Below are 16,444 nucleotides of genomic sequence, written 5' to 3' on the forward strand. Positions count from 1 at the left end.
TAGAACATCTGATACTGAAAAATGCATAAGATACAAAAGAAGGTAGAAACGTCGGTGTCCGAATACATTCTGAAGAATTATCAACATTGATGGGAAAATAACTCTACCAAATGATATTTCTGGGTCATGATGCAGTTATCATGGAAGTAATCTGAACATACGCTTCATCCCAAGGGTCGAAATAAGGCTAAAAAACCACAAGAGTTAATTGAGATAAATCTAGCTTAGAGTAATAAATGTCCATTGAGAGGCATATTGAGACTAGAGACCGTGTAAATTAACAGTCATTAAAAATAATGATTAATCAGGTATTGAGGTGTTTAATAGCCCGAAGATATTCAATATAATCATAATAACGTTGGTATATAGGTGCTAAGCGAAGATACTGATTCTCACGATGACATATTTATTTAATGTCAAGTGAAACAACTTAGAAAGATAACACTCTACGAGGATCAGAGACCATGAATCAAGAGTTTTCAGAGATCAGATAGAGTAAGTAATCCAAATGAAAATAACAAAAGCCATGCAAAATGGTCACTACCATTATTTGTCTACAATAAAATGCTGCAAAATTTAGCATTACACATTTATTTAATTAAGCTTGATGATAGTTTAAAATATAAATATAAATTTTAGTTACGGCGGTACGTCGGTAGATATGAATGTTCTTCTTTGTCGACTATTGATGAGCTAAAATCGAAAAATATGACCTTTCCTTTAAGAGCATCGTATCTGAAATTTTCAAGTCTAATATCTCCATGCTCAATATTCCTAGAATGAATTTGAAGAAGAGAACTTTCTGCCAATATCTGAAATATTTCTTCAGTATCTGGATAGTTACATGGTACTTCTTCCATAAGCAAATAATAACCACACAATCGTTTTCCATTATGGATCCAATCTAAGAAGCCATATGAATAGATGTAAGGAGCAGCACTTTCCTCATCTTGAGGTTCAGTATCAGAAGCTGAATGTGGTATTTCCATGTATATTCCACGACTATTTCTTCTCCCCAACATACGGTAAGCTCTTAATTCATTTAGAAACATTCCCAAACAGTACAAATTACTATTCCAGAAAGTCAGAACCTGGGTATATCCTTTAAGATATGTGGAAGTTGTAGGATCATAGATTTTAAGAATCATAGAAGGATTTACACTCTCATCTTTCAATCGTTTTACCCTGTAAACATTTGAGTTATGCTTTCTTTCATCTGAACTTTCTTGAATAATACCAACTATCTCAAATTCTGATTGGTGGATTGTGTCTTCAAAATTAATATCTTCATCAAATATTCTTTCTATAAATATTGTGGGTATTTTTAATTTACTTATATCATCTCTCACGTAGTAATCACCTTCCAACTTGTACTCTCTGAAACCAGTTTTCCATTCATTAACTAAGAAATTATATTTCCCATTTTTCACTTCTTCTTTCTCATCATTTTTGAGTTTCATAGATTCAAATATACCTCTTACAAGTAGTAAATTGTCTGTGCTTGATTCTTCGAAGTATGATTTGATTAAACTATAAATCAAGAAGGACGGACTAAATCCAAGACTCTTATAGTTGTAGCAATTTATTTCACAGTTTACTTTTGCCATTTTTATCAGCATCAATGAGTCAGTAGTCATAGTTGGATTTATTTCAGGTGATAGTTTGATTACTAGTATAGAATCTTTATCACAGATAAAACCTATATGTGAGCTCAAGGTAAGCATTTGATAAATCAGTTGATTTAGAAGCTCAACTAACTCTATACCATTCTCAAGATATGTTTCCATCAATCCCGAGAACTTAAATTCTAATGGAATTGCAAATTTTACTCCATTTAAAAGACGACTCAAATAAATATCAGGTCTCGAAATGTTTTGGATTATGTCTTTATATTCAGTAAAAATATGCCCGAACTCAAGATTCAAGAGCATTATGACAGGATACAAAATTGCATTACTAAAAACTACAGCAAAATTCGGTTTAGAATCCGAAGTGGTATAAACAACACAAGGAAAACTAAGTGCACGGTCTACAATTCTCTTTAGTATTGAGGTGGAATCTAATAGTACATCATAATCGCCTTCACTGTAATCAACTTTAAGTTGTCGATATTCATTAAAGAAAGTTAAAAATTCACTACTGTGATCATCATACTCATTGAATATTGACTGCATTGACCAATCTTCTTGAAATGGTTCCCAAGAAGTTAGTTTTTCCTTTAATTGTTGATCTGGGGTATCATCTTGATTCAGTGGGAAGGGAAAAGAAAATATTGTTGAAAGGATTAATATATTTCCACAATATGAATCTAAATACCGGATTGTTTCTACTTTATCCATCTTTTGGATCATCCATCCCATAAAAACATTGATTGCTGCTGTGACATCTGTTCCATCACTAATTAAGAAAGTTTTATATCTTCTTGTTTCCTCAAATGTCAGTTGATTACCAACAAATTTATGAAAGTAGAATAACCTGTAGGCCATTTCTTTTCTAAGTTTTTCATTTTCAACATCAACTGAGTCAGACACATACTCAAATTCTACTTCTCGATTCATTTCTGATTCTTCAAATTGAGAAATCCTTCTAACTTCTTGTAAATAATTGTAGTTAACATCCTGCAGATGTTGCTTAATTAAGAGCACACTCTTTTCAATAACACAAGTATCAATCTTGAAAATATACTCTCTTGGTTCTTTCATCCAGATTTTAGTTAGATAGGACATGAAGTAATAATCCAAATTTAGACAAGTGACTTTCAGGTTTTATTACATGTGAGAAAGATAATTGAAGTAAATTTAATTTAATACGCTTATAATATGAAAATGGAGTGCATATAGCAAGACTATGCTAATAAGCGTAAGAGAAATTTGATTACGTGATCATCTGTTAAAAACTGCGAAATTAAAGGTCCATATAAATTAAACACTTATTTAATACTTTTTGATGGCCTTGAAAGATAAATCTTCCTTACAGATATCCTTAAACTATACAAATCGATTGGCCCGGATGAAATCAGTGGATCAAAGAACTCTCTTGACTTATCATCATTAACCACTTTGGATAAGCCAAAATCATAAAATAAAACTTTTCTTTTAAGAGCATCGTATCTGAAATTTTCCTGTCTAACATCTCCATGAACTATATGTGAGCTCAAGGTAAGCATTTGATAAATCAGGTGATTTAGAAGCTCAACCATTCTCAAGATATGTTTCCATCAATCCCGAGAACTTAAATTCCAATGGTATTGCAAATTTTACTCCATTTAACACTTGACTCAAATAAATATCAGGTCTCGAGATATTTTCCAATAACTCTTCAGGCCTATAATCAACGTTGTATTCTGATAAAAGCCACCTTAAAGGATTTAAAATTGATAACTCAAATATTTAATAAAAGAACGTTTATCATATATTGTATACTGGGGTAAGCTTGAAACTTCCATTGGGAATTTCAAATCGTCCCTGGTTATCCTAGTAGAATCTAATAATTTATCATAATTCTCTTCCACGTATTCGACTACAATTTGACGATAATCGTCAAAGACATTTTTATGACTAAGATATTCCACCTCCAATATATGAAATAAGGGATACATATTGCTGCTATTTGATTCCGATATAGCCATTTCTTGATCGTGATAGAAGTTTGATTGAAAGGGAAAGCTAAATATTCTACTTAATGTAAAGACATTTGTACAAAATATAACAAAACTTTCATCAGCCATCCCTATGGCCAGGGCCATTGTAAATATCCGATAATGGATACTTGTTGGAATAGGTGCATGAGTTCCAAATCGAACAGTTTCATAATTTCTTGGTCCTTCAAAAGTAGATTTATTTCCTACAAATTTATGAAAGTAGTACAATCTGGCTGCCACCTCTTTCCTATACCTTTCACATTCTTCATCTGTCGAATCACTTTCTAAACACAATTCTACTTCCCTATCCTTTTCAAATTCCACAAATCGATTTTCCTGACTTGATCTAAGTAATTATGATTTTTATCTTTCTGATCTTGCCTAAGTAGAACTAAACTCTTTTCAATAAGAGAATGATCGATCTTAAGATTTACTTCATTTCTTTCCCTCTTTCTTCTCTTTCCATCTGACATAATGTAATAAACCCCTGTAATTAATAGAATGATCTTTTCTAATTAATCATTATTAACTATTTCTACAATCATTAAGGGTTGTTATAGTTAAAAGGTAGCTCTTGCCTACAATTATCAGGTAGGGAGTGCATATAGCAACACTAGACGTAACAAAAAACGAAAATTCCGATGAGAAAATGATCACGTGAGCAGTTTTTTATGCGATTTTTTTTTTACTTTTTTTCAAAATTGAAAATGACAAATGATGAAGGAGTTGTTAAACTGATTTCATTTGATTTGTATAACCTAAGAAGACAGTTGAAAGCAAGATGATTATTCCAATCCGTTGTTTTTCATGTGGTAAGGTTGTTGGTGACAAGTGGGAAGCTTACTTGGAGTTATTACAAGATGAATCCATGACTGAAGGTAACGCTTTAGATAAATTAGAATTGAAGAGATATTGTTGTAGAAGAATGGTTTTAACTCATGTTGATTTAATTGAAAAGTTCTTAAGATATAATCCATTAGAAAAGAAAGATATTAATTAGGTTGATTTGTTTATTCACTTATCATTTCAACACCGATTTTGCATTCGTAACTCACCATCATCTTCATTATCTCATTCAGACATATATCAACTATTAAATTGTCATCATTATTCAACATTTTATAATGTTATCATCCCTAAAAGTCGACTTGTAATATTTCCATCATCATCTATTAATGACTAATAACATGTCACACTCCCAAAATCATGTATGATTTTATTGTATTTTAGTTTTCCAATCTATATTTCATTTATCAATTATTATTATTATTATTATTATTATTGTTACTACAAGAGATAAAAGTAATATTCAACATAATAATGTGTACTGTATTTAAATAAAGAATATACACCACTTATAAAAAGAAAGAAACATCATCTTATCACTTTGTAATACTCTAATTATCAGCTTTAGAAGTATCAATATTTTGAATATACTCATAAAAGAAAGCAAGTAACTGTAAATGACCATCAAATTCAAGTCTTTCATCAACACTATGAATATGACTATCTTTGAAATCAGTGGCAAAGAATGGAGAATATCTGTAAATATTTCTTGTCAAATCCCAATAATGTCTAGTATCAGTATTTGCTGGCATAACCACTGGAGCTACAATAATTGGATATGTCAAGTTTGTAAATACGACATCTTCAAATACATGTCTAGTTGAAGCAGCAATATATTTCCAAACGGTATCATTTGCAGGAGAAACAGGAGCTGATTCTAAAGCTTGTGGTGAAGAAATAATAAAGGTACCTGATTTACCATCACCTTTAAAGACAGTTTTACCAAAACTAACCACATCTAAACCATGTCTTTTTGCTACTTCAATAACTCTTTTAGTAAAATGTTCATGAATTTCAACCACACGAGTTTCAACACTGATTCTGTGATTAACGGTTAATTTAACATTTTCTGGTAAAGCATTAGCTTTTTCACCACCTTTAATAATATCAATAGCTTGAGAAGTTTGAATTAAATATTTGGTTATAGGATTTTTTGTGAGACTTTCAACAATCTTACTTCTAGCAAATTTATCAAAAGCAGCTCTTAAAATAGCCTTTTTAGTAAGGATAGGGACTTTATCACTATTTACAGCAATACATTGTAAATATTGTAAAAGAGGATTCTTTGCTGAAAAAATTGGACCATATTGATCCTTTTCAATGAAATAACCTAATTCGGAGATAATACCAATCGATGTATGATCAGGTGGGACAGATGAATGTCCACCAGGAGTAGTTAATTCAACTATAATATCAGTATACCCCTTTTCTCCAGTAGCAGGTGAAGCAATGATTTGACCTGAGATAGGATCAAGAGTTAAACCTGGACCTTCATCAAGAATAGCATAAATGGAATCCTTACCGAATTTCTTTTCTAAATGTTTTCCAATATGATAAGCTCCTCTTCTACCTGAAGCTTCTTCATCAAATCCAAATGCAGCGATAACAGTTCTTGATGGAGTAAATCCCTTCTCAATCAATAATTCAATCGATTCAAGAATAGCAATCAAAACATTCTTACAATCAGATGAACCTCTACCATAAATGAACTTCCCATCATAATGACCCGAGAAAGGAGGATAAGTCCAATGGTCAAGAGTATCCTTTTGAACAGGCACCACATCTTGATGAGCAGTTAATAACACTGGTTTCAAACCAGTATTAATCCCTTTCCAAGTGAAGACTAAACCATAAGTATTGACATATTCAACTTCCAATTCAGCATAAATAGTAGGAAATGTCTTCTCTAAATAAGCATGGAATCCTTTGAATTGTTCCCATAATTCAGGAGCTTCATCGACATCAGGTTGATCGTCACCGATTTGAGTATCAACTTGCACTGCATTAGCTAATTTTTGAACCGATTGCAATCTAAAACTTTCATCATTCAAGATAGTTAACACAGTTGAATTATCTTTGATGAATGATTTTGGAACAATGGGATCGTAAAGTGGACATAATCCAGGTTTATTGGTTGGTTGAGCAATAATCAAAGCATAATTGTATAAATCAGTAGTGAAAAATATCACGATTAAAATAAAGATTGAGCCGACTACAGCAACGGACTTTTTCCTATCAAGGATTTGTTTCTTGGCGTATGCTACGTCTTCTTCGTCTGGTAATCTAATGGCCATGGTTAAGGTTAATTATATGATTCCTCGATCAATTGAATTGAACTGAAGAATTGGAAGAAGAATTGTATATATAGCAAACTTCAAATAATTAGGAGTCAAATATCGCTTTACCTTAAAAAAAAGGAGATAAAATGACTGGGGAAGCGGAATTTTTTTAAAATTGTGGATTCCGCTCAACTGCGATAAGTTGCGCTTGCGCCTTAATTTTTACGATTGCTATATGTTAAATATTATATCTAAAACGTATATTGTAAACGAGAGGAAATATATCTAAAATTGACTCTAATTATCAGCAGTTGGTGTATCAACTGCTTGGATGTATTGATAGAAGAAGGCAGTTAATTGTAAGTGACCTTCAAAGGCTAATTTTTCATCTACACTATGAACATTAGTACTTCCGACAATGCTTTGAACGTAGAATGGAGAATATCTAAAGATATTTCTAGTTAAATTCCAATAATGTCTGGTATCAGTATTACCAGTCATGATGGATGGTGATGTGACGATTGGATAATCGATTTCAGGATAAATTAAATCTTCAAATACATGTCTGGTAACACCAGCTAAATGTTTCCAAACATTATCATTTAATGGAGTGGTTGGAGCAGTTTCTAATGGTCTTGAGAAAACATTAACTTCAAATACACCCGAATTATCTTTAGTATCAAGTACTAATTCTCCAAAGGCTTTAACTGATAAATTATGTCTCTTAGCAACCTCAATCACTCTATCAACAAAATGGTCTTTAACAGCTCCCACAGTAGATTCAATAGCAACTCTATGGTTAACTAATAATCTAACATGTTCAGGTAAAGCATTAGCTTTTTCACCACCACTAATGATATCAATAGCTTGAGAAGTTTGCACTAAATACTTGGAGAATCTATTCTTTTGAATTAATTTGATTACTTGAGAATTAGCAAATTTATCATAACCAGCTCTTAAAATTGATTTCTTTGTAAAAGTTGAAATTTTAGATTTTGAATCATGCAAAGCTAAACATTGCATATAACTTAAAGTTGGATTCTTGGAAGTTAAGATTGGAGAATATGGATCCTTTTCAATGACATAACTTAATTCAGATAAAATACCAATAGAAGTATGATCAGGTGGAATTGATGAATGACCACCTGGAGTAGTTAATTGAACTTCAATATCAACATAACCTTTTTCACCAGTACCTGGAGTAGCAATGATAGTACCAGTTAAATCATCAGCTGCTAAACCTGGACCTTCATCAATAATAGCATAGATTGAATCTTTACCATAAGTCTTTTCTAAGTATCTACCAATAGCAGAAGCACTAACAACACCAGAAGCTTCTTCATCAAAACCAAAGGCAATAAGAAGAGATCTTTGAGGTTGATAGTTTTGATTTAATAAAAGTTCAACAGTTTCTAAAATTGAAATTAAAACATTCTTACAATCTGAAGCACCTCTACCATAAATGAATTTACCATCATAATGACCTTCAAATGGTGGATAAGTCCATTTATCAAGAGTATCTTTTTGAACAGGGACCACATCTTGATGAGCAGTTAACATTAAAGGTTTTAAACTTTCATTAGATCCTTTCCAGAAGTACACTAAACCATAAGTGTTTACCTTAGTCAATTCTAAGTTTTCATAAATGGTGGGGAAAGTCTTTTCTAAATATTCATGGAATTTAATGAATTTAACCCAAGTTTCAGGAGAATCAGGTACATCAGGTTGATTATCAAAGATTTGAGTATCAACTTGAATAGCACCGGCTAACTTTTTAATGGAGTTCAACTTATAGTCTTCATCATGAAGAATGGTTAAAACTGTGGAATTATCAGTAATGAATGATTCAGGAACAACTGGTTCATGTAAAGGACATAATGAGTCGGTATTTGAAATTGGAACCAATTCAATTCTAAGGTAATTGAATAAGTTGGTTCCAAAGAGGATTGTTAAAAGTATAACAATAGAACCTACAATGGTAGGAACTCTTTTAGAAGATACTTTATCATCTAATGGTAAACCAAGCATCTTGAAGAAATTGAATTGCAAAATCTATTCAGTGACTAGAAAGTTGGAAGGTATTTCAAAAAAAAGGAGCAATTGGAAAAGGATAAGTTTAAATATGAAGAAAAGGGATTCAATTATATACCTCCAAGCTCAACAATTGACTCTGGCCTGACTATCTAAGGATTATGTTTAATTTTGAAAAATCTTTATCTGTCTGTCTGCCTCCACTAATTGTCGCTTTCGTCCAAAAAGGGCAACCTTCCTAATTGGGCCGTATTTCCGCTTCCTATTTCGTTGGTGCCGCAGTTTTCGATAGACGGACTACCTTCCCAATTAAGGAAGAGGTATGGAGGAATCAACCAATCTTATAGGAAAGATTGACATATTGAACCTAAATTTGAAAGATATAAACCAGGTAATAATTGAAAGTTAAAGAAAAAGGTAATTGAAAAACTAATAAGAAACCTTCAACAAGTATGTGTAAGAAGAACTAAATATAGCATTGATGATTCAGCCAATGTACACGATCTTATAATCAATTAATTATAAACATATTTAAGGTACCTATTTGAAACTACATATTCATCATAATGTAAGATGAAACAGGGCAAAGCAATAAAATGTGCCCTAAACTTGAAACATGCCAAAATTATTTTGAAACAAAACTAAGTTCAATTAGTGTATATATATTTAAGATGGTGTGAGTTTTGCGTAACAGTGAGGCATGCACTAAATAGGTAATTGCAAAACAGCAAATGTTTCAGGATGAATTTTATCAGTTTGACGAGAGTTGAACTTTGTAAAGGTGAAACTTTGCATAGCCAGTAGTGTGAAGTCATTAGTTGACTTCAATACGTGTCTGAAAAAATTTCTAACATTAGCAGATGTTACAACTGTTGGTGACAGCCTCCGGCTTGGCGTAGAAGCTAACTAATGATTGTTACTAAGACAACTCATGACTTCAACACTTTCTTGATCATTATCTTTCCTTTCAAAAATATACTCATGAAAGAAATGAAAGTAGAAACTATAGTCACCTTCTTCAAAACGTAACAATCCTTTCATAATGTAATGACGTATGAAACGGTTTATTGTCTTCCCCCAGTCACTCACTAAATATTTAGTGATGGTCTCCACTAAATCACAATTTTTTACGCGCGCGTTTTGCACCCTTTCACTAAAAAAAATTAAGAATTTTACGCGACTGTTTTGTAAACAAGAAGGGGTTTTGTTTGTGTTTGATTTATACCAGAATATAATCACATACTAGATCAAAATAATACTATGAAACCATACTGCGGGAGGGTGCCTTTGTTTGATAGATGATGAGGAGGAAGGAGTAGGTACGATGAACAGCTTTTGATTCGGATGACAGTTTACTTGAAATTCTTTATATAACCAATTCAATTCCACGATATTTTTATATTTATTTTGTATTTTGATTTATTTCGTTTTACCAATTCCAGTTTAAATTCTTGTCTTTCGTTCTTAGATATAGTTTGGTTATTTACTTGTTCTTACTTTGTTATACACTATAGCTTGCGTACACTAGTCGCGTCCATTCCTTTATTCAAAGTATACCCTTTCCTCCAACTACCATCACTCGTTCAATCAGTTAGCAAATATATTCTATACCCAAACAAATGCGTTCCGTCCTTATTCCAATAATTCTATTGGCATCTTCAGTCAGTGCCTCTCCTTTCAAGAGGTATGATATGCTCAAAAGATATGATAATACTACTGAAAGTTCAACTGAACTTTCCTCCTCATCCGGAGGATTCACAGCAGACATTATTGCATCATCAAGTACATTATCATTAGTAGATCCAACTACTTCAGCAGTAGTGTCATCAGATCCACCAGCTTCTTCAGAGGATCCAACTACTACTACTTCTGACGATCCAGCCACCACCACTCCAGGAAGTAGTGCTGATATTAATACCACCGTTACTGTCAATGATTATATTACAGTCACTTTACCTTCAACCACCATCACTTTAAGTGGTTCAAGTGCTAGTGAACAACTTGCTAGTTTGAAATCTGGTGTGGTCGATGCTCTTGTTCTTGATCCAACTATCACTACTACTGTGACTTTATATGGATCAACTACATCAAATGGTGTTGTAACTTCAGTTCCAACTAATACTTTAACTTCTACTTATCAAGATTTAACCACTTCAACCATTACAAAGTATATTACAATTACTGAATCAGATGGTCTGCTTTCAGTTGAACCAGTAGAATCTACTTCTTCAGTTCCATACTGTATTCCAACTACTGTAACTGCTACTGAAACTGAAACTGTTACCGTTACAGCTACCCCAGAACTTTCTAGTGGTGCAGTTGTTTTCACCTCTACATTTATTTCCTCATACCCAGTTACTGCAGCTTTCACTTACGCTGGTAACATCACCACTATTACAAGTTACATTGATGTCACTTCCACTCAAGTTGTAACCACCACTGCCTCCTCACTTTCCTCAACTTCAGTTGATCCATCTTCAAGTTATGCTTCATATTCTTTTGATTATTCGGCTGCAAGAGCAGGTAACAATGCTACAGTTTACTCATCAGTCGCGCCATCCACTTCTGCTTCTGCTGCTTCTACAGCTGGCCCAGCCAAAAGAAGTCTTTTCCACTTCTTATAAATGAAATCAACATTATAAAACTCTAACGTTCCGTCAGTTAGGTTAAACATGATCTTGTTTGATTTTCCTCTCCTTTGTACATTACGAATCCTTTTAAAACTTACGTTCCCATTTTTATTCTACATTCTCTTTCTCACCCCATATTCTATTTATTGTCGGTACACTTCTATAGTCTTAATGATATCAATACGTTATATACAACTCCTCTTTTTATAATTAATATAATATATTATGTTTTGATAAACAAGTATTTCATAATTTGCGGTTTTGCAACTCTTCATTTTTGTGACGCGTAACAATTTTTCCAAAATGTAAACAAAAAAATAAGTCACCAAAAAAAGTTTACTGAACAACAACAGCAACAGATTGATTACAGGTTTGTTTTCATTTAGTATCATCAAAACAAACACTTCAGAAGGAGGTGTGTATCGATACTATGAGTAGTCAAGTCACATCACCAATAAGAGTGGTGCAATCGCCTGCCAATACGTCTTCAAACATCAACTTTGATGAATCATTCTCGCCAGTAAAGTTACCTGTCAAGACTCCGATCAAAGACTTATTACCAGAAACCAATCATCATAAGACTCCTGATTTGATCATACAACATCCTCATGGATTGACTGCTAAGCATGGTGCCAGAGCAGGTAGTTCCACTAATAATATCAGGAGAAATACACTTGGTAATCCTAAACGAAAATCATTAGTTGAAACTCCTTTGATTGCAAGTGGTAAACAAGCGTTATATCAGAAACAATCATGGTCAGCTAAACAACCTCAAACTCACAGAGATACTGTGGTTAGTGGCTATCCATTGACTTCACCTAGATTGAACTACAATAAGAAACCAATTGATATTGAAAGTATAAGGCAATCGAAAATAAGATTAGATTCGAAATTGAATGATATTTTACTAAAGGGTAATGGTGATGATGAAGATGATGGTAAGGAGAATAAAAATCCATTCGAAAGTTCTCCAGCACTTAAATATATAGAATCAAATGGTGCCAATGATACTAATAGTTCACCATTGAAACGTACAGCTGCTCAACTTCAAAAAGATACCCAAGCAGAGGTGGAATCTGAGGAAGGATCAGCTAAGAAAATAGCTAAGATAGTTACCAATGCTAATGATCATGAAAATCTGATTCAAGTAGATGAAGTATTCTACAAAGAAGATTTAGTAGGTCAATTGTCCAAATCGTCTCCTAATGTCAGTAAAATCAGATCATCACCGAATGTGAGTAAGATTCAACAATCCACTAATCCAACCATTGTTGACAATGACAGTGATAGTGAAGTGGAAGATTATGGTCGTATTGAAAATACGATTAGTCAAACCATCTTACCAAATACAATTGGCTTAACAGGTCTCCATAATAATAAATTTATATCCTCCGATATTACTCATACTCAACTTGGTAAGATCATTAGGCTGGAAGATGTGGCTAAAGATTTAATAACTCCACAAAGATATACGGAACCAATAGCCAAGAGTCCTGATACCAACCAACATGTTAGAGTTAATACTTTAGATAATGTACTTGAAGGCGATAATGATGATGAAGAAGAAGATGAGATTGATGGTCATAATACATCTAGATTAAGAGACGCAACTAGTCCTTTGAAGAACCATGTTAGTAAGACTGGTCATTATTATGATCATAATGATGAAGAAATTGTTGATAATGAAAGATTGGAGAATGAACCAACTATAAATTTCTTAATGTCACCCAACTCAAAACCAGTATTTTCACTTGAACATATAAGTAAGATTCAAAGAGACCACGAGAAGAGAACATCTGATTTCATTTCCCAACTTACAACTAAAGATGATAGGATATTGACACTTTCTAATGAATTAAGCCATATTCAAGATACTTTGATTCAATTTGAAAAGGAAGTGAGAAGTTTGAAGGAAACAAAGACCAAATTAAGAAATAATGAAGAAATACTTTCGATTCAATTAAAACATAATGAACGTGAATTAGCTTCTTTAACAAAAAGTTATAAAATGAAAGAAAATACCGTACATGGATTAAGATCGAAGTTAGACAATGTTAAATCAAAACATGAGGAGGAGATTCTGAGTTTCAATGATACGGTTGAATCCCAAGCGAATGAAATTCATGATTTGAAACGTCAATTAACAGAAGCTACCAGTTTAAACATCGAATACAATATTAAAATTGAAAAATTATTAAAGGAAAAGGAAGAATTGTTAAATGATGGAGACGCATATAAAGCTCAGAATAGTCAATTAAGTTCTGAAGTTGAGAAATTACAAACTCAACAAAAGGAATTATATACTAAATTAGATGAATTAAAAGCTAGAAATATTGAGTTAGGTTCTGCCAATGCTGAGAATGAAAGTTTAATTAAAGAATTTGAATCAGTGGCTAATACCAAGATCAATGAATTAGAAACCACCATTGCCAATATAAATAAAGAGAAAGAAGAAATTTACAAGAATTTAGCTGAAGCTGAAGAATATGAACATGAGATTAAGAGTTTAAAGACTGAATTAGAAGAGATGGAAGATTCTCATAAGAAATTATCGGTTAAATTAGATCATTTAGAAGAATCTAATGCTCGATTAAAGAATGATTCTCATAATTTTGAAAGTATCTTAAAGGACAAAGATGATATTATAAATGAAGATATTAGTAAAATGACGGAATTAGTTGAAGCAGTGAATAAAAAGGAAGAAGAATATAGTCAAAGAATTGATTCCTTAGAAGAAACCATCTATAACTTAAAGAAAGATAAAAATAGTGCTCTTGAACAGGTTGAAAGTTTAACTGATCAAGTTGAAAACACCAAAGTTGAAGCTGATAATGAAGTAAAGAGACTTGCTCAATATTTACATCATGAATATGCTGAAAAACATGCCAAGAAATTAGGTGATGTTAAGATTCATTATGAAAAGGAAAAGGAATCCCTTATACGAGAAAAGAGATACGCTGAACGTGAAGTTGAATTATTAAAGAAGAAATTACATAATTCCTTAGATGAAATCCGTCAATTAACTGAGTTTATTGATGTTAATAAATTACAATATCAAGGTTCAAATATGACAAGTCGTCTTAGTCCTAAAAAGTCTGGCAATAGTAATAGAGGTTCAAGACACTAATCCTAATCTCTTAGTATATATACTTCCCTCACCCTTAATATACAAAAAGTTTCCTATTTATTACATTAACTTACATTTTGAATGACGTTTAAATTTAGGAAACTATAAGTGTAAAATTTAGCAGGATATTTCACTCACGTGACCGTTAAAATTTTTTTGAAATCCTATAAATTGAGAAATTCATGATCAAATTTGAAAAGTCAACGACAACAAGTTATTAATGAAAGCAACGACTGTATTTCATTCAATATAGTAACTACAAGATCAATCAAGACGTTGATTCCGTTCCTTTATCATAACGATTTGTGATTGTACGTCTTCAGTGATAGTTGCAACAAAACAGAGATCAAAAAATCAAAAAAAAGAAGAACCAAATAAGGAGGAGAGGCAAAAAGGAGGGTTCAACATAGTATTGCCTAATTATAGAACTTCACAATCAATCAAATCATATCATAATGTCTAACTTTGAGGCTAGAAAATTGTATGAGAACATTGTCGAAGATGTTATCAATGAATCTAGACAAGATTTTGAAAATAGTGGGATTGATGAATCCACATTACAAGAATTAAGAAGAATATGGTGTGAAAAATTAAGTCAGACTCAAGTTGCTAAGTTCTCTTGGGATGATGAAGATAATATGCCTAGTTCTAGTGTTGCGGTAGCTGACGATGGTGTTCCCACTGGTGATTCACATGCTCCTTCTGATCTTGGAGGAGATGGTGGTGAATATGCACTTGGAGAAGGTAGTTCAGGTATAGAAATGTCAGCTATTCAAAATGGTGTATTAACATATCCAACAGTTCAACATGGACTTGAAGCTGAAGTGCCGCTGAAGAATGAAAATACTGATGTTGATAATGGTACTGGATTATTATTACCAAACATAGGTCAATCTGATGGTGCATTTGAATTTACGGTATATACCGATGATGCTAAGCAATTCATGAAGGATCTTAAAGCAAAGAATAATGGTAAGAAAGTAAAGAAGATTGATCAAGGAGACGGGAACTTTGGAGATGATGATGATGAAGATGACGATGATATATTCAATGATTCTGATGATATTAATTCAGATTTAGATGATGATTTGGAAAGTGATAAATCAGACGGAGAAAGTGGAGATCAAGAAGGTCAACTTATGTTATGTTTATATGATAAAGTACAAAGAATCAAGAATAAGTGGAAGTCCAATTTAAAGGAAGGAATTGCCAATATTGATGGAAAGGATTATGTATTTCACAAAGCTACTGGGGAGAGTGAATGGTGAAGAATAGTCCCAACCAACTACCCAAGTTGACATCCTACCTTCATTTCATAGCATTCTATTATTATTTATCATTATTACTACTACTACTATTGTTATTTCTATTTATCACTATCACTACTTGCTAATGTTATCACGCCAGATTTATTTGTTATTTTTATTATTATTATAACCCGTCAACCCATATATGTATTATTCATTTTTAAGATGGTGTATTTGCTCAGTTTGAATTTTCCATGTAAATTTATTTATATACAACCTATACCAAAAAGCCTCTAATATACAAAACACATACCCCCAAACCAACCATACATACCTTGTAGATAGGGTTAGACTTCTTAGGTTTAAACTTTACAGATTTTTAGATTTTGTTGTTTTTGTTTTGATTTAAAACGACTCCTGCGAGTGAACCAAACAAATTTATTTGTGATCTGAAATTGAAATTTTATGATTTGGCCTGGAAATTCATAATTATCATTATAACGGTTTGTTTTGGTATTGGTTAGTTTTGTGAAGTAAAGTCAATTGTATAGTACAATCTATATATAATCTCATATCCATATCAGATCAGAATCACAGTTCTGAGCTTTCATTATAATTGTTTCTCGGTGTCTTCTTTGTCGCCC

The 16,444-nt window shown here is 32.4% G+C and overlaps 6 protein-coding genes across 6 annotated transcripts; 3 read left to right on the forward strand and 3 right to left on the reverse strand. All coding sequences in view use genetic code 12, as the record gives it.

Moving 5' to 3' along the window:
- Positions 1-635: 635 nt before the first annotated feature.
- On the reverse strand, positions 636-2,726 carry DFJ63DRAFT_311489 (uncharacterized protein; the record flags this gene model as incomplete). The annotated part of the gene is made up of 1 exon (XM_064905764.1): positions 636-2,726. The coding sequence occupies one exon, from the start codon at positions 2,724-2,726 to the stop codon at positions 636-638; it is 2,091 nt and encodes a 696-aa protein (XP_064763494.1).
- Positions 2,727-4,421: 1,695 nt separating this feature from the next.
- On the forward strand, positions 4,422-4,640 carry DFJ63DRAFT_284482 (DNA-directed RNA polymerase core subunit; the record flags this gene model as incomplete). The annotated part of the gene is made up of 1 exon (XM_064904808.1): positions 4,422-4,640. The coding sequence occupies one exon, from the start codon at positions 4,422-4,424 to the stop codon at positions 4,638-4,640; it is 219 nt and encodes a 72-aa protein (XP_064763495.1).
- A 397-nt stretch (positions 4,641-5,037) lies between these two features.
- On the reverse strand, positions 5,038-6,780 carry DFJ63DRAFT_311491 (M20 family metallopeptidase; the record flags this gene model as incomplete). Its single annotated transcript, XM_064905765.1, has 1 exon — positions 5,038-6,780. One exon carries the CDS (start codon positions 6,778-6,780, stop codon positions 5,038-5,040), a length of 1,743 nt encoding a protein of 580 aa, XP_064763496.1.
- Positions 6,781-7,062: 282 nt separating this feature from the next.
- On the reverse strand, positions 7,063-8,793 carry DFJ63DRAFT_284908 (M20 family metallopeptidase; the record flags this gene model as incomplete). Its single annotated transcript, XM_064904853.1, has 1 exon — positions 7,063-8,793. The coding sequence occupies one exon, from the start codon at positions 8,791-8,793 to the stop codon at positions 7,063-7,065; it is 1,731 nt and encodes a 576-aa protein (XP_064763497.1).
- A 1,622-nt stretch (positions 8,794-10,415) lies between these two features.
- On the forward strand, positions 10,416-11,420 carry PGA54 (Pga54p; the record flags this gene model as incomplete). The annotated part of the gene is made up of 1 exon (XM_064905766.1): positions 10,416-11,420. One exon carries the CDS (start codon positions 10,416-10,418, stop codon positions 11,418-11,420), a length of 1,005 nt encoding a protein of 334 aa, XP_064763498.1.
- Positions 11,421-14,780: 3,360 nt separating this feature from the next.
- DFJ63DRAFT_65990 (transcription initiation factor IIA large subunit) lies at positions 14,781-16,169 on the forward strand. Its single transcript, XM_064909046.1, has one exon. It carries the CDS (start codon positions 15,009-15,011, stop codon positions 15,819-15,821), a length of 813 nt encoding a protein of 270 aa, XP_064763499.1. The 5' UTR covers positions 14,781-15,008; the 3' UTR covers positions 15,822-16,169.
- The last annotated feature ends 275 nt before the right edge of the window (positions 16,170-16,444 follow it).

The sequence above is a fragment of the Scheffersomyces coipomensis genome (assembly GCF_036884675.1).
Source record: "Scheffersomyces coipomensis strain NRRL Y-17651 chromosome Unknown DFJ63scaffold_2, whole genome shotgun sequence".
In the NCBI taxonomy this organism is placed as follows: Eukaryota; Fungi; Ascomycota; class Pichiomycetes; order Serinales; family Debaryomycetaceae; genus Scheffersomyces; species Scheffersomyces coipomensis.